The following is a 25,762-nucleotide window of genomic DNA, read 5'->3' as shown; positions in this document are numbered from 1 at the left end:
GGTGTTGCTGTTGTTTCTGCATTCACCCCAGCCTTAAACTCATCATCAGCTTCTGGATCTCCTTGCTAAAAGTGGTTCCTTCCTAAATGTTGAAGTATTGATCTGGGTTCCCATTTAAGGCCCTGCTATGCGTTTCTTGTTACATTCTTGCTAAAGGCAATTAAGTGCGTTGCAATGTGTCTCTGGTTAGGTTCTTTGCTAAAGGCAATTTAGCCGTGGTTTTGTGACCTTTGAGATAGGGTTTCCAGGAAGAAAGTAGTCAAAGGCTTCCTTGCTGACCTTTCGAGGTTCTTCTGGAGAGCTTTACCCTTCTTTAGAGAGGAGGAAACGACTGTCTCTCCATTTGGAAAGTGCAAGAGGTTTCTTGTCTGTTTCCCATTATCTGTGCTTTAAAGGTTTAGATGGATTAAAGTAAATTAGCAAAATCTTTAAGCCTACATGATATGGCACCGGCTCTAACCTTGTTCAAGTAGAATGGGTAAATACACCTTTATTTTAATTGCCAAGTTAGTCTGGCTCTCTGTTTAACTGGGGAGGGTGAAAGGAGGAATCCTTGCAGCTAAAAACATGTTGGAACTCAGTTGGATATTTAAACAGATAATGCAATAATGGAGATGCTTTAGATACAGAAAGAAGGAATGGTATTCTCTTCCTGTTAGCCAGGAGCACCAAACTTTGAGTTTACTGAGGGTACGTTTGTGGGATCCGGCACTCAGATAAACCATTCTGCAGGGAACATGGGAGCCCTGATGCCTCATTTTGAGGAACTGATGGGTATTTTTGGCAGTCAATGTGAGTACTTCCCTGCAGGACTGATGGATACGCTTGAGATCTGCCACTTTGTTTTGCTTTAATCAGGCATGAATTCTGAAGTTTGCACTGCGCAGTGAGGTGGGGACTGGGAAAAGGCTGTGGGCTGAATGATTTCTCCTAGCTGACCACATAGAGGCTGTGAGGCTGGGCCAGGCATTTGTGCTGTTGTGCTGCCCTGGGTGTTCGTGCAGCACCAAGCTACTGCAGTGCTGCCCTAGTTTCCCTGGGGCTTATAAATGATGCTCACCGTATGGTTTTACCAGCAGTAATAACATACCCAGTTTGGAATTTTCGTAATTAGATTGTTCTACTCTGTGCTTATAGAAAATCCTGTTAAAGTTTGATTTCCCTTGTTAGATCAATAACAAAATGATCTTTTACTTCCCAGGAGCCTGTTGATGGTGTCTTATTACCTGTTTGTGAGTGGGTAGCTACATGAAGGATCTTGCATGCTTGTTTGTTTTTCAGTGAGCTGACAAATTAGTAAAACAAGTCATATATATTCTTAGTGTGTCCTTTTATATTTATCAGTGCATGCACACATGCATACAAGTCTTGCTTAACTAAGCAGTACATCATTGCAGCTCAGCTCCACTATGGGCCACTCTGGGAAGTCTAAAACCAGAGAAAATGTTTCATGTTCCTTTCAGTTATTACCTTTTTTTTCCCCCAGTCTTTGTGTGTATCTTGCAAGAAGAGATGCTCCCTGCATTTGCAACTGGGCTATGCCCTTGCCATACCAACAAGTTTCTCAACAGTATCGTTATTATACAGCTGCCTCTTAGACAGAAAACTATGTTATTCATTAAATTGTTATTCATTAAAGACATTTGGAGCTCCTTTGTAACATGCCCCTTGGGAAAGCCAGGAGCAACGTCTGCCATGGCAATGCTGTATAAGATCTGTTATTTCAAGAGGCCAGAGCCATGACTGACGTGTGCTTATATGTCTGTAATGGATGGATGGTTTGGTTTCAGCTTGTTTACCAAGGAAGTGCTTAAAAGTCTGCAAACTCATGTGTGTTGTATGAATCATTTGGATGTTCACAGCTTAACTGGAAAGTTGTAGACAGGTTTTCACTTGCAGTTTCTCTCATTATTTCTTTCTCTTTAGTTTTATCCATTAGATCACTGTGCTCAGGAGAACTGTGGTAGACTCTCCATGTCCTTCTCTATTCTGTCTGCCAGTGCTTTCTGCCCTGGGTCATGGCACTTTGTATAAGCTGAAACAACATCATTTGTGCTCCTCTGCTTTAATAATTGCAGCTTTTCTTTGTCCCCAGAAGATCTTATGCTGGAGCATAGGAGAGAGGTAGACTTGGCTGAGTAGCTTATATCCCAGATCTTCTCAGGACAGCAAATCTCAGCTTTGCAGACTGTATCAGCATGGCTGGTGTGAGTTCTGGGCATCTGACCATCGTCTGGTCCTCAGTGTCCGCTAAATGCAGACAAGTTGCTCTGTCTGTGGCCCCAGGTTTTTACAGTGAATTAGTTCGAGAGTGTTTAAATCTGGGGTTTTGCTTCAGACTGACTGTAATTATTGCCTTCTATCAGATGAATGTGATTCAGGTTGCTTGAATGTTGCTTGCTATATATTTTCTCAATATTTTCTTTGAACAACATTTTATTGAAATGTGGCCAGCCTCGAACTCTGAGATCTGTGGGGAGCAGTTAAATATTTGCCTGTTGCATTGAAAGCAAAAGCTGTTTTAAGCGTGTGGGCTGAAGGATAATAAGAAATGATTTATTTCTTTTGAAGGTTCCTGACATTTTAGCGAACACCTCCACCATTTTTGACTTGGCCACTAATACGTTATTCCCTTTACTGTACACTGATGGGGAAAAAAAAGCACGTTAGCATCCGTCAGCTCCATACGTCAGCTAGGAGAGCCCCCTAGGAAATTCTGATAAAGATTTACGCTTCTCTCGAACAAGTGAGATTTTGAAAATCCAACCCAAAACTTTAGTTAACAATGGTTGGGATTGTGGGAAGTCTGAGAAGTATGCAGGGCCAGACGTTAAAGGGAAGGCAAAATACATTATGGGAGAACTGACTTCTGGTTCATAGCCCTGCTGCCCTTGAGTCTCCACACGAGGAGTCCAAATGTAACAGATGATGGAGTGTTAACTCATGACTGGTGGCATCCTGTGCGTGAGATTGGGATGCTGCAGGACAGTTGACCTTCCGAGCAGTTTGGTTTAGATTTTGTTTCCATTAAGGAAGCCTTGTGGCGATTTCCTTTTTAATCTTGAAAAATGAAACTGTGGCAAATGAAGCTGATATATTTTTCCTTAGGGTTGATTTAGAATTTGTTTGAAAATTCTGACTAATAAAGCCATAAATATACAGTGGTCAGGGAAGTAATTTGTTCTCAGGCCAAACTTCCGAAAATTACACCTAACAGCTGTCAATATATTTTTCATTCCACAAGAATAATTATAACAATAATGATGCTAGTTCTTTGACACTTCCCCATTAATGGTGTCCAGGCACTTCACAAACCAATGCAATGAGATTTGATTGAAGAGATGATTCAGTGTGCTGTTCCTTGAGGCCTTAAGGAGGAGAGGGGTCTTGGAAGAGTGCCCTTCATTCACAAGATGCTTTAGACAGAGCGAATTGCTGGCAGTCAGGAGAGAAAAGGAAGACGCAGTGGAGCTTCAGGAGGCGAGGTGTGCTCAGGTACCCAGGTCACCAAAGGAGGATACGTAGACCAAAGCCATGAAAATCCCTGCTCAGCAGCAGAACAGCTTATTTATGTTTCCCAGAGGTAGCACTGGTGCAGCGGAGGCTGGCAGCAGCATGGGCTCGCTCCTTCCTCTGGCCCAGTGGCTGGCTCCAGCACATAGAAGTGGGCTACCTCCTTTCAGGTCCCAGACGGCAGTAGTTTGGTGAAAGGAAACTGAGTGAGAAGCAAAGAAGAGTGCTTTTCTTCTTCAGTGCAAACAAAAACATTACGGAGACCTGATTCTCACTTTCAGAGTTTACTTTGCATGGTTTCCTAACTGAGTAAGCCTGAGAGTCGGTGGTGTGGCAGTCCTCATTTATTTAGCGCATCTGCTTCTGGCGAATGTTAATATATCATGTTCTCCTAAAACCTCCCGTTCAAGGATGTGATTATGTTATAATAAAGTTCAGTTTAGTACTAGCACCCTCGTAAGAAGTATTCTTGTTTAATCATGCACAGCTCGCCCTAGAAAATCAGGAGTAGCCCCAGCTCAGTCAAGCACTTAATATATGTTTACCTTGAAGTCAGTGTGCTTGTGGAACTGGAACCACGTGTGTGCTTATGTGCTGGGGAAGGCTGCAGTCAATGTGCACGTAGCTGACATATCAAGGCTGTAAATATAAACCCTAGTATATAATTTTGTTCCCAGCTAGTTCTCGTAGGTCCAACTGATCAACTTGTTCTTCTAAGATGGCTGAATCAAGTGCTTCAGAAATCCAGTGTGTTCCTCAGCTTAATATAGGAGCAGCTGGATGAAAGTCTCTGTCTGTAATGCACAGCAGGCTTGAGTTAGATGTTTTTCTGATCATTTCTAGCTTTGGGAGATGGATAAAATCCCGAAGAACTGTTGTGCTTTGGCCTAAAACTCCACTTTTTCGTATATCACCCATCCTTTCCATTTTACTAGCACTGGGCAGTCCTTACAATGTTTTTAATGGAAGTGCTTGAGCTGCAAAATTCAGATTTGTATTTTATGTGAGGAGATTGTTCTGTTTTACAGCGCATTAATAAAAGAGGTGGAGGTCACTGACGATCTCTGGTCTTTGATAATCCTGTACTATTATTAGCCTGCTTCCAACTTAAAAACACTGATGGTTATGAGAAGAGGTTCATTTCAAAACTCTTAAAGGATTTTATAGCCTCTGTTCTGATTCACTGATGTCACCAATTCATGATGGGGCCTTTATCCACAGGAAACTGTAGTCCTCATAGGTCCGACTAGCTAAATAGTACAAATTCGGTGTTTGACTCAGATTTTCCAATTCAGCGTCTGGTGAGCTGGCAAAGAGGGTCAGCTTCTACTTCAGGGTGTTCATCAAAATCATACCCATCTTCTTCTGTGGCAGATCTGAGGACCTGTGAATGAAACTCAAGGGGCGTTCAGTCATGTTTTCCCTGCCTTCTCTCAGTTTCCTGCGTTCTCACCATGAAAACAATTGTGTTGAATCTTGCACCATCTCTGTTGGCACAGGTGTCTGGTGCAGACATGTAACTGTAAGGATAGTGGAAAAAAAAGTCTGCCGCCAGATGTGGAGGAGATGGTTTGAACAATGACAAAGGAGTGCTTTTTTCCATCAGACCGTAACGGCTGTAGGAGCCAAGATGCAGCTTGCTCCTGTCTGAAAAGAGGGATTATACCGATCAGGATGTCATAGGAAGTTGCAAGTGATGCATGAGCACTCACCTTATCATTCTGAGCAAGGGAGATTGCGTGACAGCTGCAGGGCTTGTCTCAGTATACAGTGAATCACGATACTTTAACACTCTGCAACATCCTAAGCAAATAAGAGCTCTGGGTGAGCTGGCAGTGGGGCTGTACACGGCCTCGGTTAGCTTGGTTTCACAAGGTGTGGTGGGACACAGTGCAGTGTTTGCCCTTGTTGACAGCCTGCTGAGGAAAGCTAGTTCCATTCCTTCCATGCAGTCCTGTGCTGTGCAGACATGCACCTCTGGTCCTGATGACCTCAGACACAGCAAATGGACTCACTCCCATCTCACAACCACGCATCCGTATTCTCCATTCTTGCAGCACTGTGGTATCTTCTCTTTGTCTGCTGGTTTGCCATGTTTGCAGTGAGCAGCCATCCCTGATGGGGGGGTCTCTGATGCTGTACAGTAGCTGGGATTTGTGTTCTTGTGCAGCTCTGAGGAACAGGGATCATGTTGAAGGGGAAAAGGTCTCTCTCATGTTCCATGACTTCTTTCCCAATCCCCCAGCTCAATGCCTGGGGACTCACCGAGTGCTGTCTGGCTCTCCCCTGGGGTAGTTCTTGACTGAACTTCTGCTTGCCCTTCACTATGTGCAAATAGGTCAGAGGAATCCAAGTAAAAGAGAGAATGGTTCAAGACTAGCCTCTGTGGAGCAGAAATGTGGAAGAACTGTAAAATGTGAAGAAGCAGGAATGTAACTCTCAGTCCTTTAAACTCCTTCCTTGGGAGACCAGCAGGATAGCATAACAGCACACTGTCCCTTACTGAGAGAGAGCATTAGTTCATGCTTGTTATCTGTTGTTTTCTTTATTTGGGATTGAATCCCTGTGCTCTTTCTGACAGACTGGTGTGTTTTGCCAGCTGCTCTACATTAATAATAAAACAGTAAATAAACAAACAGTCATAATTGTATTTTTGCAAAAATTAGGTTTGGACTAAGTTTTTTTTTCTCCATATTAAAACAATTAAGCTACACTTGTTTTGAAGAAATGATCAAAATTTAGGGAACAAACAGTAAAGATACTTGGTATAGATTAGCAACAGCGCATCCTGCACATTGCATGCCTTACAGATAATGAGATGGATGGACTGGTTAGTACCACTAAACTCATTTAATGGCTTAAAGACCTGAGACACTAAATGGTTTCATGATTTGCCCAAGACAGAGAGGACTCCAAAGTTAGCATTGTTGGGTACTTGGAGCCTTGCCTACACCTCCAGATGACATTTCTCTCTTGGGATGGAAGAAGCTCAGCAAGGTCAGTTCATGGAGAAAGTGTAGGAGAAGCATAAAATCATCTACACGTGGCATAATTTTAAATGGTAACAATTTGGTTGCTATGATTACTATGATTCCTGCGGCTATGTGAGCATATGACTTGGGTCTTCAGTTCATTTTTCCCTTCAGGATGGTAAGAGAAAAGCCTTTTCTTCCAACTCCTTCCTTTTCTTGGAATTTGAGAGATGGAACTCTTTCCTTCCTCTTGATACCAAGAGAGAAGGAGCCTTACCCTTTTTTCATCTAGCCATTTCCTATCCATGTGCTCTTGGATAGCTTGGAGAGGGCAACTTGTGTTTCATCAGTCTCATTGAAAGGAAATGGTTATCTACAGCCATCCATTACGGTGACGCTCATACAGCTGGTGGGTTAGCTCCTTATTTCTCTCATCTGGGAAGGAATTTTGTAGGTGGCCAACACTAAATTAATTGAATGAGTGGGCAAGAAATGAGGTAGAAATATGACTGGAAGGTGAAGGCTGACAAAAAAGAAAGCAGGAGTAGGAGGGGGGGGTTAGCTCGGGTAAGATGGTAAACTGGGTGAAACAATTGGATTTAGATATTGAGGGAAGAAAGGGGGAAACTGCTGATTTGGGCACAGTGTAGTGTTGGCCTACTTTGTAGAATGGAATGTACTATGCCAGCAGCTTTCTAAGTCCTCATAACTGTGAACAGAGGTCAGAGATTCAGGAAGGCGGTGAAACTAGATATTGCAGTGGTTGGGATTAGGGCATATTTAGTGTACAATTAAGGATTTCAACGGCACAGGTTAACAAATGAAAGAATACCAGTAATGAGGTGGAGGTGGTGATGGGAAGACAAGACAGCAGGGTGATATGCATGTGTAGGAGGATTTTTGGGGTAAAGCCAGATAGAGTTTTCTGGCCTCCTGAGTAAAGTTGAGCTCTGAGTGCTGACACATTTGTTTGCTTAGCTCTGCCTGCAGATCAAAAGATTTCTCTTTCCCCTGACAATTTTGCTGAATTGTGGGGTGTTTTTGTGTTGTGGAGGCTCTTTTTTTTACATCTCAGCGGGGAATAGGAGTGAAACATTTTCAAAGACTATTGCACTAACCTGTGGTGTGACCTACAACAGAGAGCTTAAATTTAAAATGAGGTTGATATTAAAATATGATTCATTGTTGGTCTAATGAAGATGACACTGCAACTTGACAGTAAATTTTATGGATCCTTGGAAGTGTCCATACTTGCTGTGTTTCAGAAGCCATGTGGTACCATGCGTAGTCATTAGCCTTCTGATCTTTGGTTGCAGCCTTGCTTGCTTTGTTCCTTGTGGACTCTGATCAGTAACCCATACAGAAAGAATACTCTGACATCATCACTCTTAGCAGGCAACCGTCTGCTTCATCAAAAATGCTCTGAATACTGAGGATAAATGATGCAGTGGATGGTCTAACTTTGCAGGCCTTGGCAAGTGAATAGATTTAAGATGATAGGTTAAATACTGACAAGAGGTCATTTCATCAGTGTATACAAAGAGGACAGCCTGTGACTTTATGTTACAAAGTGATTTACATCTGTTGGTCATTTGTTGGGATTCAATGCTGAGAGTCCTGAGAGTCCTCCAGGCCGGTGGGTGAATTGGATAAGATCTCATGGTTGAGCGCTAGCAAACTGGAGGATCTGCCAGTTGCTGAATGTTGTTTGCCCTGTGCCAAAGCTAAGCAAGCTGAAAGGAGAGACGATTGTACAGTTAGAGAAATCCTCACTGTCATTTGGGCCTCTCCGTGAATGCTGGCACACACAGGAGTTAAACAAGCCATGAAGTAGGTAGCTGGATTAAGAGAATTTTTAAGAGACCATCTTGAGGCAATAAGGGAAGCAATCAATGTGTGGTCAAGTTAGCACTGCACAGAAATAGGTCCATATAGCTGCAGAACAGGTATTTACTTATGCCCATTGAGTTTGGCAGGCCCTCAGTGCTCTATGAGTGCTCTACCTCATTACATGAGCCTGTACCTGATGAATCAGCTTACTTTTCAGGGGCATTACTCAAAGCCCCTGAAAAATAAGCTGAATCAGCAGGTTGTGTTTTCTGGAATGTAGTCTCTGGATCTTCCTTTTTGCTTAACTTCTCTAACTTCCTCCCTTAAGGTCTCTTTATGATCTTTGAAACTCTTCTGTGTGGTCCTCCCCCTTTGGCAGGAGATTGGTGTTACTACGTGGTAGCATAACCAGTGACTATAGCATACACTAGACAGGAGAAGCTATTCCAGAATAACTCCATGTGTGGACACTCTTAATATGTGACAACACTGCTCCTCAAAGAATGAAAAAGGCTCATGCAGACATGCCTGAATTTGCTTGCAACTCTCCAGCTTCAGTGCAGATAATGACTTTGCAGCTGGTGGTGTGGATTTGTCTTGGGCTGCAACCTCTGCCCAAAACACAGGAGGAAGACTTGGATGAGTAATTTAAGGTGAGCTTTTTGCTCTTGCAGCCTCACTGGTATTCAAAGATAGTACAATTAGGAACGTGGGTAATTTATATATGTGAATATACCCTTATTTTGCAGGAAGAATCCTTGATCCTCTAGGCAATCATGCAGAGAATTATTCCAGAAGAGTTCTCGAGTAGTAAAGTGGTTAGCTGTGCTCCTTGCACCTAGCAATGGCTTTTCAATTCAAGGCACAGGCAATTCACCTCTCTGCTCAAATAGTGTGTGTTGGATGCACAAAGCCATCACTGCCTGCTGGAGAAGGGAGCTGTGAGCAGCCTCCAGAGGGATGAAGAAACGAGTCCTGTCCTTCAGATAAGGAAGTGTCAGCTCAATGTTTACATACTTCTTCCCACCAAAACACACAGGATACGGGCGAGGTGGGGAGCAGCTGGTTTTGAGGAGATGAAGACTCAAGTATTACCAGGTTTACCACGTCTTCAGAAGCTGATCCAAAACTCATCAAGCTCAGTGGAAAACTGCCAATGACTTGAAGAGCCCCTGGATCAGACCCTTATAGCCAGCTCTTGCAATTTGGCACGCCGGCATTTGTGCAGCTGGCTAATCCTTGTCCTGCTCCCATACTCTCAGGAACCTGTTGCAGAGCCACGTGTCAGCAGGGTGCAGGGACCACCACCCCAAATGGCACAGGGCCTCTTTTCTCCTTGTCTTAGGCATGCCTGAAAGCCTGAACACAGCTGTGTGCGCCGGCAAACGTTTCCTGTGAAGCTCTGTGCTCTGTGCAGCTGGACACCTGAACCACCTTGAGCTGCTCTGGGTGGCGGTGGAGGCTATTAAACTGCTGTTTGTTGTCCTAATGTGGAGGAAGTGAGATCACGGATCTTTAACTCCCTGGAAATGATCAGAGATGAGGAGCACAAAGGAGGCCTTGATGAGCACTTTGCCCCAGAGCTACGTGGTTCCTCACTTTCCGGCTCCTGCTGCCGACATGCAAAGCCAGGGTCTTGGTTTTTAATTTTTCATACTGCTTTTAAACAGATACTTTTGCAAATGTAAACATGCCCCAGCACTGAAGGTTTCTAGCCAAATTAAAGAGTCAGCACTGGAAAAATCAGCCGTCTGAAAAAGGTCAAATACGAGCAAACTCTGGAGCTCATTGGGTCCATATGTGTAAACTTCAGCTAATATGGGATAGGCCCAGGGCAGCACTTACCTTGCATAACTGAGCTTGTTTCAAAATGAAAGGCTAGAAGTGTCCTTAGGGATGCCTGTGGTCTGAGCAGTAGATTTGAATGTGCCAAATGAAAAAAGACCCGTGTCCTGGCTACATTTCCATTCCACTTTATCCTTTCCCTCTAACAGGAAGAAAGAAGGTTGGGAAGGAAAAAGTGCCATTTGGCATTAATTCTGACAACTCGCATTTAGACATTCTTAGCTGGGACCATGCTGGGTTTAATAATCTCCAACTACACGCCTATAAAAGCTTAATTTTGCTATGAGGATGCATGCCTTGAAGCCTTTAATTTAATAACCAGGAAGGGTTTCTTTATAAGTTGTACCACCTGCAGTAGTAATAGAAATCAAGACACTGCCTGTTATTTCTTGGACTTGACTGACATTTCAGCCAACATGGAAAGATTCAAGCCACCTACTGCCTTTAATTTTTTTTTAATTATTTTTACCTGTAATTTGTCAGAGCTTGCCATTAAATGGAAGATCTGATGAGTGTGCTTTTGCTTAGAGCAGCAGACGAAGAAATATTCTTCCTGCCACTGCACTGTAACAGTGTGTTAGTTAGTAGGAGAAAGTTGGTAGGAGAGAAGGTAAAATGACAAGAGAAATTACGACCTAAAAGCAGGATCCTTAAAAAGTATCGCTGTTATATAGCAATCCCCCAGTCCCACCCCCATCCGCCAAGAGAAATGCCAGGAGATCCACATCACATGTCAGCCAGCTAACCTGCCTGAAAGGCGTTATTGCTGCTGGTGCTGCTGCTTGGCTCAGAAGTGTCTCAGCAGCTACAGAGCTACAGGAAAAGAAGACAGAGCCCCATTAGTTACAAGAATGTCAGAGGTGAAACTGCAGATCTTTCTCAGTGCCAGTACATCACTGTGGGTTCCAGAGGAGTGTGGGTGGTGGGGATGCTTGAACGTTGGGTGGGCTGAGTTACTCTTTATTTCGTGCCTTTTCAATGAAGAGCAGATGAGGTACACGTGTTGCGTGTGGCTACATGGTGGGACAGGAATGCTGGGAAGGGCTGGAAGCTTCCAGCTTCTGGTGATGGCGTTTTCAGATTGTATGGTGAAGGTCCTGGCAGGGCTCAGTCAGGTGGGGCATGGTGACAAGCCTGGTGCTCAGCCCCACATCACTGGGGCTCAGGAGGGGTTAGGAAATGTGGTGTCCAGGACAGAACTAGAACTACCATGGCAAGGTTCTGTCTTGGGAAGCAGTGCAGGACAAATAGAGCAAAGAGAAGGGACTTTTACAAGTGTTTTGTTAAGGTTTTGGTAACTGAAAGACTTGATTAGCTGTCATCCAACCCTAGAAAGAGAAGGGATTTAAGATTGCTCAACAAATATTCCTACGTCTGAAGTTTTAAACTGTTTGATGTCTGTAATGCTACAGAGCATGCCAAGGCACCAAAAGCCTTACAAACAACGCAATTCCTTGTCAGCATCATCATTTCAGTCCAGGGGAGAGGAGAACTAATGCTTACACCAAGATGTTCAAACCTGCCCGCCTTCAATGAACCTTCTTGTTACTGGGGATATAAACTGACAAGGTGGCATGTTTGTTCAGAGGACTTCTGACCTGCTCTGGACATAGCTGCATCACTGCTGTTGTGTGTCCTGGTCATTGGCCTGTCTCTTGGTGTCCTGTTGGCATGGAACCAGAAGATTTTGCCTTTCTGTGTTTAAAGCTTTGAGTCTTATGGATCTTCGGCATCCAACCCTTGAATGAGGCAGGGTTACTTGTCAACAGGTCACAGAGGGATTCTGATATGATTTGATCTCATTTGTGCCTTGCTCCCTCAGATATTTGGTATTCTCCATGTATTTAATAGCCAGAGTATAGCAGTTAGGACAAATTCCTAAGAGAAGCCCTCAGAATATACCTGGGTGACTTTCAGGAGAGAGGGATAAAGTGATAGGGATCCCAGGTGTTAGCTAGAGTGAAACCTGGCACAGAACCTAAAGCCTTTCATTGGAGCAGCCACGTCTCAAATCATTCACGCTCTATCCTGGTGTTCAGTCAGGTGAGCCCACCTTCTCTTTTTGGAGAGCAGCCGCTTCCCTTTGCCAGACAGAGAAGACAGGGCAGTGGATGTGTCACAGCAGGCAGCCTTGTCCCTGTACACCACTTAGCCTCATCAGTGGCCATGACTCACCAGGTTTAGCAGAAGTAAAACAACCTGCCATTGTCTCCAGAGCCACCGCTCAGGCTCCGTCTTGGATGTGAAAATAAGTGCTGAGACAGCCCTGTGTTTATGTACATGTATTGCACATTCTGTCGAGAATGAGAATAAATAGCATCCCTTTAAATAGATTATTAATTAGCCTTCTCCTGAGAGATAACTCGGTAGGAAATCCATTAGCAGATGTCTGGGTGAACTCACTGCTTCTAGAGCAGCCTTATTGTGTTCTGCTTTCTCCTTTTCCTTGCAGATCTGAAGCCTTGGGTGTCCAATTTCACCTATCCAGGTGTGCATGATTTTTCTCAGCTCGCCCTGGATGCCAACAGGAACCAGCTCATTGTGGGAGCAAGGTAAAGAGAACCTTTTAATTAGACCAGGCTTGCTACTCAAACTCTTTTCTTTTGGGTTCTGGCTTTGGAGGTGAGTGTGTTTCCAGCCTATGTGGCCAGTCTTCCCCTTCAAAGAGAAAGCTATAATTTATGTAGAGGGATTTAGTCTCCTAATATAATTGCATAGAAGAGAAAATTACTGGAATTAAAGAAGAAAAAGATGCAATCAAAATGACTGGTTAATGAAGCAGAATGCTGGCTTCTCCCTCAGTATCATTAATGTTAGGAGAGTTGTAGTGAATTATTCTGCACTATCACTCTGCCAGCAGGGAATTTGGCTTTTCTGGTGTGTTTGCCATGGGCAGACTCTATCTGTGCTAGGTTCATCTACACACGTTTGCATAAACCGTAGTAAGACTTTGGCAGCGTATACGATTGCTTTCTTGTCTTTTAGAATTCACTCCACAACCTGTTTGCTTCATCTTGCTGACGTAGCCGAATCCCCACCTAATGCATTTTGGTGCAGCGTTGTTGTTCTGGCCCATTGTATATAATTAGCATATATTTTCTTTTATTTTTAAACATTATCTTTATTTAAGATGCTATAAGAGAAGCGTAGAAACACAAACACGGTGCGAGCATAGGCAAGCTCTAACAAATTTAGAGCTGCATTTGTACCAGGGAAAAAGAACTATGGTTCAGTGAAATAATATACGTCAGGAGTGGCTGAATCATGAGCCCCCACAGCAACTATTTTTTATTGCATAATAAACAGATAAGACAGCCTCGAAAGTAAGGACTAAGCATGATCTAACAACAAATCAGCCCCCACCAGCAGTACAGTGCTTAGAAGCAGATAGCGTTGTGGTGGCATGCTGTGCTACAGGAGAAAACAGAGGCAGAGACTGCTGTCAGCCCAGGCTAAGAGCAGCAGTGAGGAGCAAGGTGTGTTAGTGGAATGGCATTGCTTTGGGGACAGCCATAACCTTCTGCCAGGCGCTGTACAAACACAGGCTCGTCGCTCTGAGGGATGCATGGCTTACATCATTCGGCAGGACAGCAGGTGTCCCATTGCTGTTGCTGACATGCCTCACCCCTGCAAAACCCTTGGCACATAGCCTGGAGGGAGGCTCTGTCTCCATAAGGGTTTGTATGAGAGTGGCTAGACGCGAGGCTACAGTATCATTATAAACAGGAGGATGACAGTAAATTTGGCTTCCTGCTGGAAGTACAATATAGCGCAGTGTATTACTTCAGGCAGAAGCGGTGACAAGTATTTATAGAATTTGCTTGGAGAAGTCAGTTTTCACAGAGTGCGACCAAGCCTGACTAGGAGACTGGAAGTTTTGATGGAGCCACATGGTTCCGTTGAGCAGTTCTTGATAGAATTAATCATAGAATCACAGAGTCATTTGAGTTGGAAGGGACTCTTAAAGGCCATCTGATCCAACTCCTGTGCAATGAGCAGGGACTCCTACAGCTCCGTCAGGTGCTCGGAGCCCCATCCAGCCTGACCTTGGATGTCCCCAAGAGCAGGGCATCTACCACCCCTCCAGGCAACCTGTGCCAGTGCCTCACCACCCTTATTGTGAAAATCTTCTTCCTTATACCTACTCTAAACCTCCACTCTTTTAGTTTGAAACCATTTCTCATTGTCCTATCACAACAGACTCTGCTAAAGAGCCTGTCCCCTTTCCTATAGCCCCCCTTACACATGCAGTTTCCCAGGGTGCATTTTTGGGCTGGGTACAGCCATGGTGTGAGGAAGGTGGAGAGCCCTGATCCCTTTCCCTCCTTGCCATTTCATTCCCGCTCTACATGGGGCAATGGGGAGAGGTGCACAAATGTGGGGTGCAGACAGTCTTTATCCTGCACAACACTGTGGGTCCTCGGGGTCAGTGGAGCTCCTGGAGCTGTCCCAGAGAAATGGGAATGGGAAGTCATGGCTTTTCTGTTCCCTCCCTGATAAATCCCCACCTCGTTCTGGACTATTTTTAGGGGTGATTTTTTTCAGTCATTAGTTGCTCGTGCACCATCTGCCTGAATTTGCAAATGAAACAATACCTCAAAGAGATAGGAGCTGTCTTTATCCATCTCTACAGGGTGTAATTTATGAAACCTAAATTTAAATGTTAACCATGTTTAAATGTGCTGCTGCAGATCATATAAGTAGTAACACCAGCTATTCTGGGGTTGTGGAAGGAGTTTGGGATCAGGGTGAAGTTTATAAGTACTCCCACTTCTCAATTTCCTGGTTAACATCATTCTCTTAGACGATGGCATTATAAATTATTTCAGACCAGTTCTTTCTGTCTCTATTTAAAAGCCGTATGACCTCACCACATCATCTCTTCGCTTAGTTCATCCTGCGGTTCAAAGCCTCGCGGAAAATGCTTCCTAAAAGAAACGAAGATCCGGGGGCTCACCGGGGTTTTGGTTTCAGGAATTGGACACAGCGTGACCAAAACTGTAAGAGGTATTGAGGGCACACTGTGCAGACGGGAAGCTGGAATAACACGAGCCTCAGATTTTTAAGCTTTATCCTTATCTGAGAGCCCTCCCTGAGCGAGTGGTGCTGTCTGAGCGCTAACCAGAGGAGTCTGATAACTCCACTGCACCAAGCACCTGCCAAGCCAAAATCCCTGAAACAAAAGAATTAGTTTCAAAAGCCCACCGTGGTTCCTAAGCAACGTATTTACTTGTCACATCATTTGTAACATGCAAACACTTGCAAGTGAGGATATGAGTGGTTTAGAACGCTGTAAATCTCACACTGCCCGTTTTAGGAGCCACATTTCATTAAGTATAAGAACACACGTTTCAAAAATTCATAACCTTCATTTTGACTCGTGGTTTGTCTTTTGCTTAAAACACGGCGCGAGTATTTTAATGTACTCTTTTTCTTCTGTGAATGAGTGATTGTTTTGAAATATTTGCTGCTTTTTTCGGCTCTTGAGCTCACGTGATTACTATTTGAACCTATTTTAATGAGAGGAAAAACAATTTTCTAGACCTCATTATTACTGAGAAAAAACTTGAAAATATGATCTGGACAGCTCAAAAGAAACAAGAGACATAAATCCTACTCCTCCCTCCCCCAGCCCCAATAAAAAAGCTGGTGGTTTTTGGAGCCTGAATCCTGCTTTTTCTGTGCGAGCTATCTGCAGTGCCACTTTGTCCAATTGTCCTGCTTTTTTTTGCTAAACACTTTCTTCTTTTCATCAGGAATAAGCCTCGAATTTTTCAGACCTGAGAGACCTTCCAAGTCAAAGCCAATAAAGGAGCTGAAATGGAAACTGATTGCGGCCTTGACTATGTAGAAACTTCCATTCCTCTCTAATGGCGCAATCAGGAATGCTTATTGTCTTTACTTTCAATCTTTTTCCCATTATTAGATTTCAAATGTAACTCGGCTATACAGCATTCCTAGCCAGCAGTTTGCTTTTATTAACTGAAGGTCTACTTGCTCTACCTAAACATCTGAAATCAGAGATTAATGGTGAGGAAATGGGTGGCAGTTTCTCTCAGATTAGTGTCATGTAATGAGCTATAGTTTTGAATTATAGACGCAAGTTGTATGTGCTGCCACGGCAGAGGAGGCACAGAAGAGATTATTCTGGTACCAGGACAAAGGCTGGGTGACTGGGACACTGCTCTTTTGTCAGCAGTACAGCTGGTGAATGGATTGGGAAGAACAGCCTGAATGAGCTGCGATATAAAAAATGGCTTAGCAAAGGAAATCAGCTGAATTTCCTAACTCGATGGGCAAGTAAGAGAGATCTGTGTTAAAAAAGTGGTGACTTGAAACTGTTTGAACTGAGGGTATCTCTGTGCTGTAGCTCAAGGTCAGATCTAGATGCTGTTAGTAGACATGGAGAGTAACAACCTGTCTGGGCAGCAGGATGGCTGTGGATCCTCCTCTGCACCGATGTGCCTGTGCTGGTGGGGATGCCGGAGGTGATGGTGGTGGGGCAGGAGGAAGCCTTCAATCCCAATCCTGCAGGGTGTCCCAGCTCAGTGCTCCGGAGCACTCTCTTTGCCTTTATCCCCCTGTGCTTCTCTGCCATGTCCATAGCAGAGGCAGGGACCCCACTGCCACGACTTCACTGAATTTTAGAGAACTATAGAATCATTAAGGCTGGAAAAAACCTCTAAGATCATCCAGTCCAACCATCCACTAGTATTGCTCACTAACCCATATCCCTGAGTATCACATCTCCATGGTTCTTGAACACCTCCAGGGACAGAGACTCCACCACCTCCCTGGGCAGCCTGTGCTAGTGCCCAAGCAGTGCTCTACTCTCTCACCTGTGCTGTAGGCAGAGTGTTCTAACCTGAGACTTGTTACTGGCTGGGCAGAGATAGGAGCCAATAACCAGATGTTGATATGAAAGACCCTGCTTGGAGTCGAGCCAAAAAACCATTCTTCACAAGAACTCCCTGTCGAGAAGAACACAAAAGGTTTAAAGGAGGATGGTTGAGACACCATGTGACAATCTGGCACGACACCGAGCTGAAGGGAAACAGCTTGGACAACAGGAGGACAGTACTCAAACAAATGGCTGCACAGAGAGTGGCTGGGAAACCCTGGGGGGAACATTTGACTTCTCCCAGAAGGAAGCTGCGGGGGTGTCAGCTTGGGGCAGCAGCCCGCTGGGGCTGTGGGTGTGAGAGGCATGGCAATGAGAGGCAGCCGTTTGCAGCCTGTGGAGGTGTTGCTGTAGAAATGCAGCCAGAAAGCATTTTGACCAGAAGTCCATATAGTTCCGCCTGCCAAGAGGGCTGTCAGCTCCACCAGGAAATGGGAATGGATCATCTCTCATGGCAGTTGCACAGGAAACTGAAGCGCAGGAGCCCTTGTCACAAATGGCCATCACCATGAAGAGCCTGGAGGTACAGGGTAGTGAGCAACTGCTTCATCAAGGGACTCAGAACAGGCAGGTAAAATGCACATCATTCTGGGCTGCCAGACTTCTCTGCACTGAAGTTAGAGATGCCAAGCTGCTCGTGATGCAAGTCTGGATGCTTTGGCAGAGGGTGATTTTTGTACTTGATTTAGAGCTGAACTGAATACGCCTGTTAATGGCAAGTAGATAGTTGCAAGAAAGCAGACAGGGATAGTCTGGGGAGCAGAGAAGATGCTATGTGAACTTAAGAAGCTTCCTACAGATCAGGTCAAAAGATTTTCCTCCAGGATGTAGGGCAGAATCACTTCTGTCTTTGAGCAGGCTGTCTTAGGGGGAGCAAAGCTTGGGTGCACCTCTTCCTGGCTGTTCTTGCTCTCGAATTAATGAGCACAAAAGCTTCTCTGCATCACACAGACTTAGCAGCTGAAGACTGAAGGAAGGGACTGATGTCCAGAAAAAGTCGCTTCAAGTTGCAGCTTGCAGAAATATGGCAAATTGTAAATATAATCTTGGCTCCCCAACCAGCAGGTTTTGCATCTTGAGTTTATTGAAACCCTCTGGTGTGTGATAGATTAGTCCATCAGACACCAGGTTTCACGCAGATTTCTGGCTGAATGCAGGCCTCCTTCCTGCCTGCTTGGCAGAAAGCTTGAGAGCACTGCAGTAAAACCCTCAAAACCCATGTTGCTCAGAAAATATCACTCTTACCCTTGGGCACCTTCAATCCTGTCCAGATCTTGGCTGCCACTGACCCTGAAGAGAACAAGTCTTGGCAGATGGTGCTGCCTGGGCAAAAAGCATTTTGCAAACGAGGAAGTTCAGTGGCAAACTTTGGGGCAGTGTGGATTTGAAGCTTTAGAGAATCAGTATCAGGTCTAAATTTAATTAATTAACAGCACTTTCTATTGCCAAATGATCAGGACCTTGTAATGTTGAGACACGTGGGTTTGTAGTAAATCTGAAACATGTGCTTTGCTGCACTTAGCACAACTACTGCAGAAAGACTATGCTTTTTGAAGGTACCAGCCAAAGTCTGCCCAACGTTAGAGGTCTCTGCACTATTCCGCATGGTTAGCATGGGCATGGCCAAAGTTTTCTTATGAACACGCAGAAAATCTGTGGCAAAGGAGGAGTTTGATCCCTTTGCTGTTGTGTTTCTGCCTGGTAGTAGCAAGTACCTGGCACTTGTCCTCAGCCTTGCATCCCCAGAGAAGGCATAAGTCTTTCATAATGCTTGTGGAAGTCTGTGAGTTCTGCACACCTATATGGGGACAGTGTGACTTTAGCTCAGTTGAAAAGCTCAAGACTCATATAACATGAAGAGAATAACTTGCAAACAAATTAACATAGGCCACGATCACATGAGCGTAAACAAAAGTAAATAGAATACTGGCTTGTCCTGTTACTCACCACGTATGGCATGCCATTCCTCACTGACTACAGTTTGACTGAATGCTTTTCTGAGATGAAGTGGCTGAGATGAGTTACTGCCATGTTGATGTCTCCCATTAGTGTCACGCCAGCTTCACCCCCTTCTAAGTCACGTTTGGCTGAGAAATTACCTTGCCAGCTGAGGTACTAATGAGGACGTGAGCCAGCAAAGAGCACGATAATGTTTTTGATTATATCCAGATTGTAGCAGGGTAGCTGAAAGGGCTGCTGTGAAGAAACCTAAGAAAAAACAACAAATACTATCCTTTCTCACTGTGGTTCTTCCAATCAGACAAAAAACTGTATCCTTGTGTTGGGGTGATGGAGAGAGAATCACTCTCTGAAAATAACAGAAGCTTCCAAAGGAACATTGATGTTTTTTAAAGAAATTGCCTGACCTGTGTGAGAAAGAATACAGTGAAGGTGAGAAACCTGTGATTAGACATTACAGCTAGTTAAGTCCATAATTGGGGGTGCACAGTTTCTTAACACAGGGAACAAAAATGTGATCTAAAGTGCAGGTTTTAACCTTTCTGGTTAAGCCTGGGATTGTTCAGAGGGAGATTTTGCTCTCTGATATCGTGCCAGCTCAGCCCTTGTGTCAGTGTGGAGGGATGAAGGCCCACAGGGATTCATGGCTTTTATGGGATTTGCTATCCTCTGCTGGTCTGCGAGGAGTCTGAATTTGCTACACTCCAAAGATGTGCTGTCCCTGGCTTACCCCTTGGGAAAGAGGGAAAAGGTGTAGACAGGAAAAGGGTGGGAGGAGAATTCTTGCAGTTCATGGGATTCTAGGAAATTGGTCCAAATTTTGTTTAAAGTGTAACTTTTTTTCTAAGCTAAAGTTTGTACTTTTGTGGAGAACAGAATATGTACTTTAATTTATTCCAAATAAATACATCAAATGAAACACTGTACTGCAACACTGTCAGGTAACTGTGCCTGGCTAATGCACAGAACAAGGTGAAGCTGGAAGAGAGCAAAGACACACACAGTATTGCCCTGGGTGTGTACCTGGAGGAGAGGTGATGGTTTTTCAAATGACCTGCAAGGCCATATGTAGACCTGACATGAAAAATATCATATATTACAGATAAAAGGAAAATTGGTGTTAGCCTATCACAAAAGCAGATGCCTATGATAGACCCACTTGCTTTACTAACACATTGAGAATACTTATCTTTCAATATAGTGTTTGGGAGAGTGGGATGTGAGCAAGCATAAGGTCAGGATATTTTGGCAGAAGTCTTAGAAGCTTGGAGACAATATGTCTCACAGCATCACAGGTTGAGATTGCAGAGCATTCTCCTTTGGCATTGCTGAAAACGTTGTCTTTTGTTCTGATTAAGGTGATCTGTCAGTTTAATATGGCAGGGCTCACCACAGTGACTTGCATTTTGCTTTATATCCAGATGTTTAGGTGCTGAAGCCTACTGCTCAGCACTACTTCAAAGATATAAAAAACAGCAAGGCGAATCGTAGAATAGAATCATAGAATTAGTAAGGTTGGAAAAGACCTCTAAGATCATCCAGGCCTACCATCCACCTACCACCAATATTTCCCCACTAAACCATCTGCCTTAGTACAGCTTCTAAATGTGTTTTGAATGCCTCCAGGGACAGTGACTCCACACCTCCCTGGGCAGCCTATACCAATGCCTCACCACTCTTTTGGAGAACAAATTTTTCCTAATATACTACCTGAACCTCCCCTGGTGCAATATGAGGCCATCATTTCTTGTCCTATCACTGTTACCTGTGAGAAAAGGCCAAACCCCACCTCACTACAATCTCCTTTTAGGGAGATGTAGAGAGCCATAAGGTGTCCCCTGAGCCTCTTCTGGGAAGTCCTGAGAAAGGACTGGTTTGCAATAACTTCATCTCAGCAGTCAATTCCATGCATATTTCCTTTCAAGTTTTGTTGAACTCATCCTGAATTTGAGGAAAGCATGACAGAACTGAATGGGTTTGTCAGCCCAAGACAGCAGGTGGGGGGCCACAGGGAACATTAAGCGATATTCAGGGCATCAGAAGAAGAGGAATTTCACAGTTTGTCTTAGGAAAACACTACTAAAGCCATGGGCAAGTAGGAGATGAAAGGTCCCCATACAGCTCGAGGCCATCAGAAGGTGCTGTCAGTGCTCTGTGACTCTGCCAGCTGGATGGGAGAGGCACAGAAGAACTGACAGTCGCATGTCATGAGAGACTCGAGGTGGGATGAAATGTGATGACTGGAGAGGTGGAATCCAGTGACAATCCAGAAGCAGTGTCTGGGACCCTGGTTTAATTTGGAAGCTGCTTAGAATGATATGCTGCTTGTATAAGGAGCATCTTTTAAGAGGATGCTGCTCTAGCTCTGGCTGGATTTATCACAGAGAAATGCTGCTTTGGGAAAAGCTCTTGCTCATACACCAACAACATCATATTACCGTGTGCCGTTTCGTATGGTTCTCTGTTGAACATCTATTGATTTTTAAGAAAGAATGATATAACAGACAAGTTTTTCTTCAATAGAAATGAAATTACTGGTTGAATAGGAATCTAGCCTGTAAGGGAGATGCTGGCTCACCACCTATTCTTTAGCAGATGTATGTCAGGCCTTTCAAATGAATCACTGGAGGAGCATTTGCGAAGGGATCATCCCATCGCACTCCAGAGCAGGCATGTAATTAACTCCTTCTAAGAGCAAAGGCTGGCATCGTCTTCTGGGAGCAGAGTTTCTTGGAATGGTTCGCTGGTTCAGAGATGTGGATAACCATCTGAAAAGGCCACAGCTGGGCCTGTGTGGAGGCACTGTGTGTTAATCTAGCATGAGATTTGGTAGCCTGAGCCCTGGGGTCTGCACTCGATTCTATCGCTGCCTTGCTGTGTGCTTTGAAGAAGGGTGTTTAACCTTTCTCTGGCTCATTCTGTTCATTAGTGCAAGGGGGCAGTGATACTGACCCGCTCCTGGGGAGTCATGAAGCATGACTAAGCTGTGTTTGCCATGCACTGTGGAAGTACAAAGTATATCTAAGGCCTCCAGGAGCAAAGATAGGAAGAGCTGACATGAGCTGCTGGCTCCTTGCCCAAGGCCCAGCCCCAGAACATGACTTCTAGGGGTGCTGGGAGGGAGCACGAGATTTGTCACATGCATAATTCCATGTCTTGTTTAGCCTTGCCCAAAGGACCCTGCTCTGTTAATTATCTTATTATCCATGCTGTGACAGTTGTAAGTCCGTCTTGCAGACCTGGTGCCTAATTGCAGCACGAGGGCAAGGAATAACTGCCCAGAGCACCTCAAGTGTACTTGAAGTCTCCAGTGTCCTACCTGGTCTGTGCTGGATGCCTGTTTTGTGCAATAATAGCCCCAGAAGACCAGAAGAACTCTTCACGTAGTCATCTAGTCATCTTCAGCTTACCCCAAAGTTATTTTTTAACATGTTAAAAGTTCATCCAAGGTGCCTCAGCTATGTGAAATAAACACTTAATAAGCACTTTGACTTGGGAATGTCATGGCAAGTGGATTTAAGTGGCTATATTCTTCCATCCTTTCTTAAAATACATCTCAGCTGCTCTCCTGCTGTTCTGGTACTTATACTTTGTGGTACCAGGCACTTAATCACGTAACAAGGCAGCCAAATACAAGTTAGGAAGGCAATTAACAAATACTTTCTTCTACTGCAGCTTGGCTCTGTCCATGGGCAGACCAGTGTAGAAGGCTCTGTTCAGAAAGTAAAACACTTACGTTTGCACCCAATTTCCACGAGTGTAAGTGGTACTTCAGCACACCCTTAAATTCTGTCCCCCAGCTTGGGGGCAAGTTATTCTACCAAGCCAGGCACAGACTAATGGACCAGGAGATCAGCTCCTGCTTGAGCTGCTCTGTGATGCTGGCTGAGTTGCTTATACTGTGCTTTAAGTGTAAAGGAAATTATGTCTCTCTTTTTTTTTTTTTTCACTTTTCTATATGTCCAGGTGGCAAATTCTTCATGGCTGGGTTGAATAGATTAGGAGGATCTTTATACTAGCTAACTTCAAATACCTGAGCTGGGGGCTAATACCACAATAAGGAATGACAGAAGAGCCATCCTGATGGTGTTTCATTTGGCTTCTGCTGTGACTTCATCGCCAGAGGAGCCACCATGAACCACTTTGTGTGAGGCAACAAAACCTCAGTGTTCTCTGAGAATTCAGGGTATTACCGATTAACATGGGCGTTTTCAGAAATGTGCTGATGTTGTGAGTAGTTGTGAGTAATAGGGTTAGCAGTAGAAGTAATTAGCAGTTTGAGGCACCTTGCAATGTATGTAATATCGTTTATCCCAAAATATTTAGAAGAGCGTGGTCTCTTGCTCTGGAGAACAAAAGCGGATGAAGTGCAGCCAAGTCAGGGATGAAAGAGAGCTTTTGTTGTAATACCATGGAGTGAAAGTGCAAGATCTTTGGGATAGAAAGTGCGTAAAAGGGTTGTCCTATCCCTCCAAGTCTGTGCACCAGCTTTTTATATGGGAGAAGGGGGTTGTTAGAACAGCTGGATGCACCAAACAATTGCTCTTCTGGCCTAGTTCAGGAAGACTTAATTTAAGAGAGAAAGCAGTCAGTCAACATTTAGTTACAAGACAAAATGTGAGGGAAAAAAATAAAAAAGACCAAGAAAGCAACCCATCTATTCATGCAGAGATCTCAGTGTTCTCATATATTTCTTAATCCTACTCTTCCAGCTGCTTTAAATTATAGTTCAGCAAGGTATTAAACAGACAGAACTTAAATGTGAGCAGAAAAAAAGGCACAAATGGGGCAATTCTAGGTACAATAAACCATGCCTGTCATTCAGAGACCTCATTCATTCTTGGACTGAAATTGCAGTTAGGATGCAATTCATAAAATTGGTACTATCTTATTCAGCAAATCTTTCCCTTGGCTTTTAACTCAAGGTATGACTTTACAGAATGAGTAGGGTTAAAAGAATTTTTTTTTTAATTAAGGTTTAGTTGTTTCTAGCTGGGCAGGTCAGCTGGTGTCTCTGGTAGCCTGGTCTGCCACCTGCTAATGGTGTTCGTATTACTGCTGATGAGATGTGAAAAGGATCAAACAAACAAAAAGAAACTGCTAGTGGCTCTTTCAGACACCAGGTAAAGCAAACTGATGAAAAATTAAGGGAAACCCTCCTTGCTGTAAGAAAGCTGCAAGGTCAGGCTTAGAGAGTTGAGGTTATTGTGAAGCTTTTGGAAGCTCCTTGTGCTACTCACATCAGTTTTGTGCTCCTGCCTGGTTTACGTCTCAGACACCTGAGTGATCTCAGCACTAATGATTTGTTCAGGTGCTACTCAGCAGAAACTGAGAGGACAGAGATTGGCTTTACTTAAATGGATACTAATTCCTCTCTGCATCTGTTTTGGCTGAGTGCAAGGAAAAACGTGTCCTTTAGCTCTGTCTCTTCCATTAAATATATTTTGGTTAAATTTGCTGTGCGGTACCATTGGTGGAAAAAAAACTCGCCTTATATTAAAATTTATTACTCAGTCAAACTGTCCAGCATTTTACAAGACTGAAACAGAGAGCTGGAATCTGCTATGTAAGTCTTCTAAAATCAATGCATTTAAATAGCATGCTTAACAACAGGGTAGCAACTTCAAGTCCCTGGTTATGAGAACTTTCTCCTTAGGGTGTTGTAGCACTGGAGGCCAGCGACATGCTTAACTTCTCCAGGTGAAGGCTTATTCCATGACAAGTCATGTCCTGGAAGTGCATTAATATTTTGGTGAGCATTTGCTTCTCTGGGCCAGTCAAGTCAGATCAGCCACTGGATGAGAATTTTCCTCCATTTTATAACTTTAACTGTACGTACGCTTGGTGCCTCTGGCCAGCTACATGCACTTAGAGGTTGTGTTATTTATATCTGTAGCTGATGCTGAAGAGTTAATAATAAATTAACTGGGAAAGCATGCAGTCCTTAGAGACAGAGTACAGTTTCAGAATATGAAAGAACTCTCAGGTGATAGAACTAGGAGAGAAGATGGAAGTTTTGTGTATGTTTCTCTGCTTACCGGAGGTGTGATAATTACTGATAAGTTTTGTTCAGATATTGCTAATAGATTTCATTCTTCTCTGGGGAAACAGTCCCATTATAGAGTAGGACAGAGATGGTGCAAATCAGAGCTGCATTGTCTGAAGCTCGAGCATCAAGAGTTTCACTTCCAAAGTCTCCCATCATCCTTGTTCTCACCCTTCTTTATGGACTGTTTGCAGTGTTTGACATCCTTTGATTTATTTATAGACAAAATGTACAGGGAATTCTATAATTATGACTTCCATGATATAGAAGTGAGAGGTAACAGGAGAAGGCAAAATTGCTCAAGCCTTCTAGTGATCATTGTGACCCCATATGAATTTCTTATGTGTGGAAGTTTGAATAACTTTCTTTACTTGGGCAGAGTGTGCTGCTGACTACACTCTAAACAAGGCTCTTCAAAAGAGTCCTTAGGACCATTTTATCACTATAGGAGCTTTGACTTTGCTGGCATAAGACTGAAAATTGCATTTCTATTATGTGAGGGAATGCCTGTCAATGAGAGCTTCTAAAGTGGGTGAAGCTCTACCATCAAAGTTGAACTTTCTATTGTTTAAATAAAGACACTTTTAAAAACATGGTTCACCTGGTATAATATAAATATGTCTTCTCTGGGAGATTGTGGTGACAGGGATGTTGGAAAAGGATCAAGGTCATCACACCCCCTGACAGATGGAATGC

At 43.9% G+C, this 25,762-nt stretch overlaps 1 protein-coding gene across 13 annotated transcripts in view; it reads left to right on the top strand.

Moving 5' to 3' along the window:
* Window positions 1-25,762, top strand: part of SEMA5B (semaphorin 5B) — a 252,209-nt gene that overhangs the window by 122,985 nt on the left and 103,462 nt on the right. For all 13 annotated transcript variants that reach the window (XM_040704228.2, XM_040704230.1, XM_015289991.4 and 10 more), the window contains one exon: window positions 12,613-12,712. In XM_040704228.2, the coding sequence (XP_040560162.1) occupies window positions 12,613-12,712 (100 nt within the window). The remainder of the gene's footprint in view (window positions 1-12,612; window positions 12,713-25,762) is intronic.

Source organism: Gallus gallus, chromosome 7 (genome assembly GCF_016699485.2).
Source record: "Gallus gallus isolate bGalGal1 chromosome 7, bGalGal1.mat.broiler.GRCg7b, whole genome shotgun sequence".
In the NCBI taxonomy this organism is placed as follows: domain Eukaryota; kingdom Metazoa; phylum Chordata; class Aves; order Galliformes; family Phasianidae; genus Gallus; species Gallus gallus.
The sequence above is the reverse complement of the archived record's forward strand: the minus strand, read 5'-3'. Positions and strand labels throughout refer to the sequence as shown.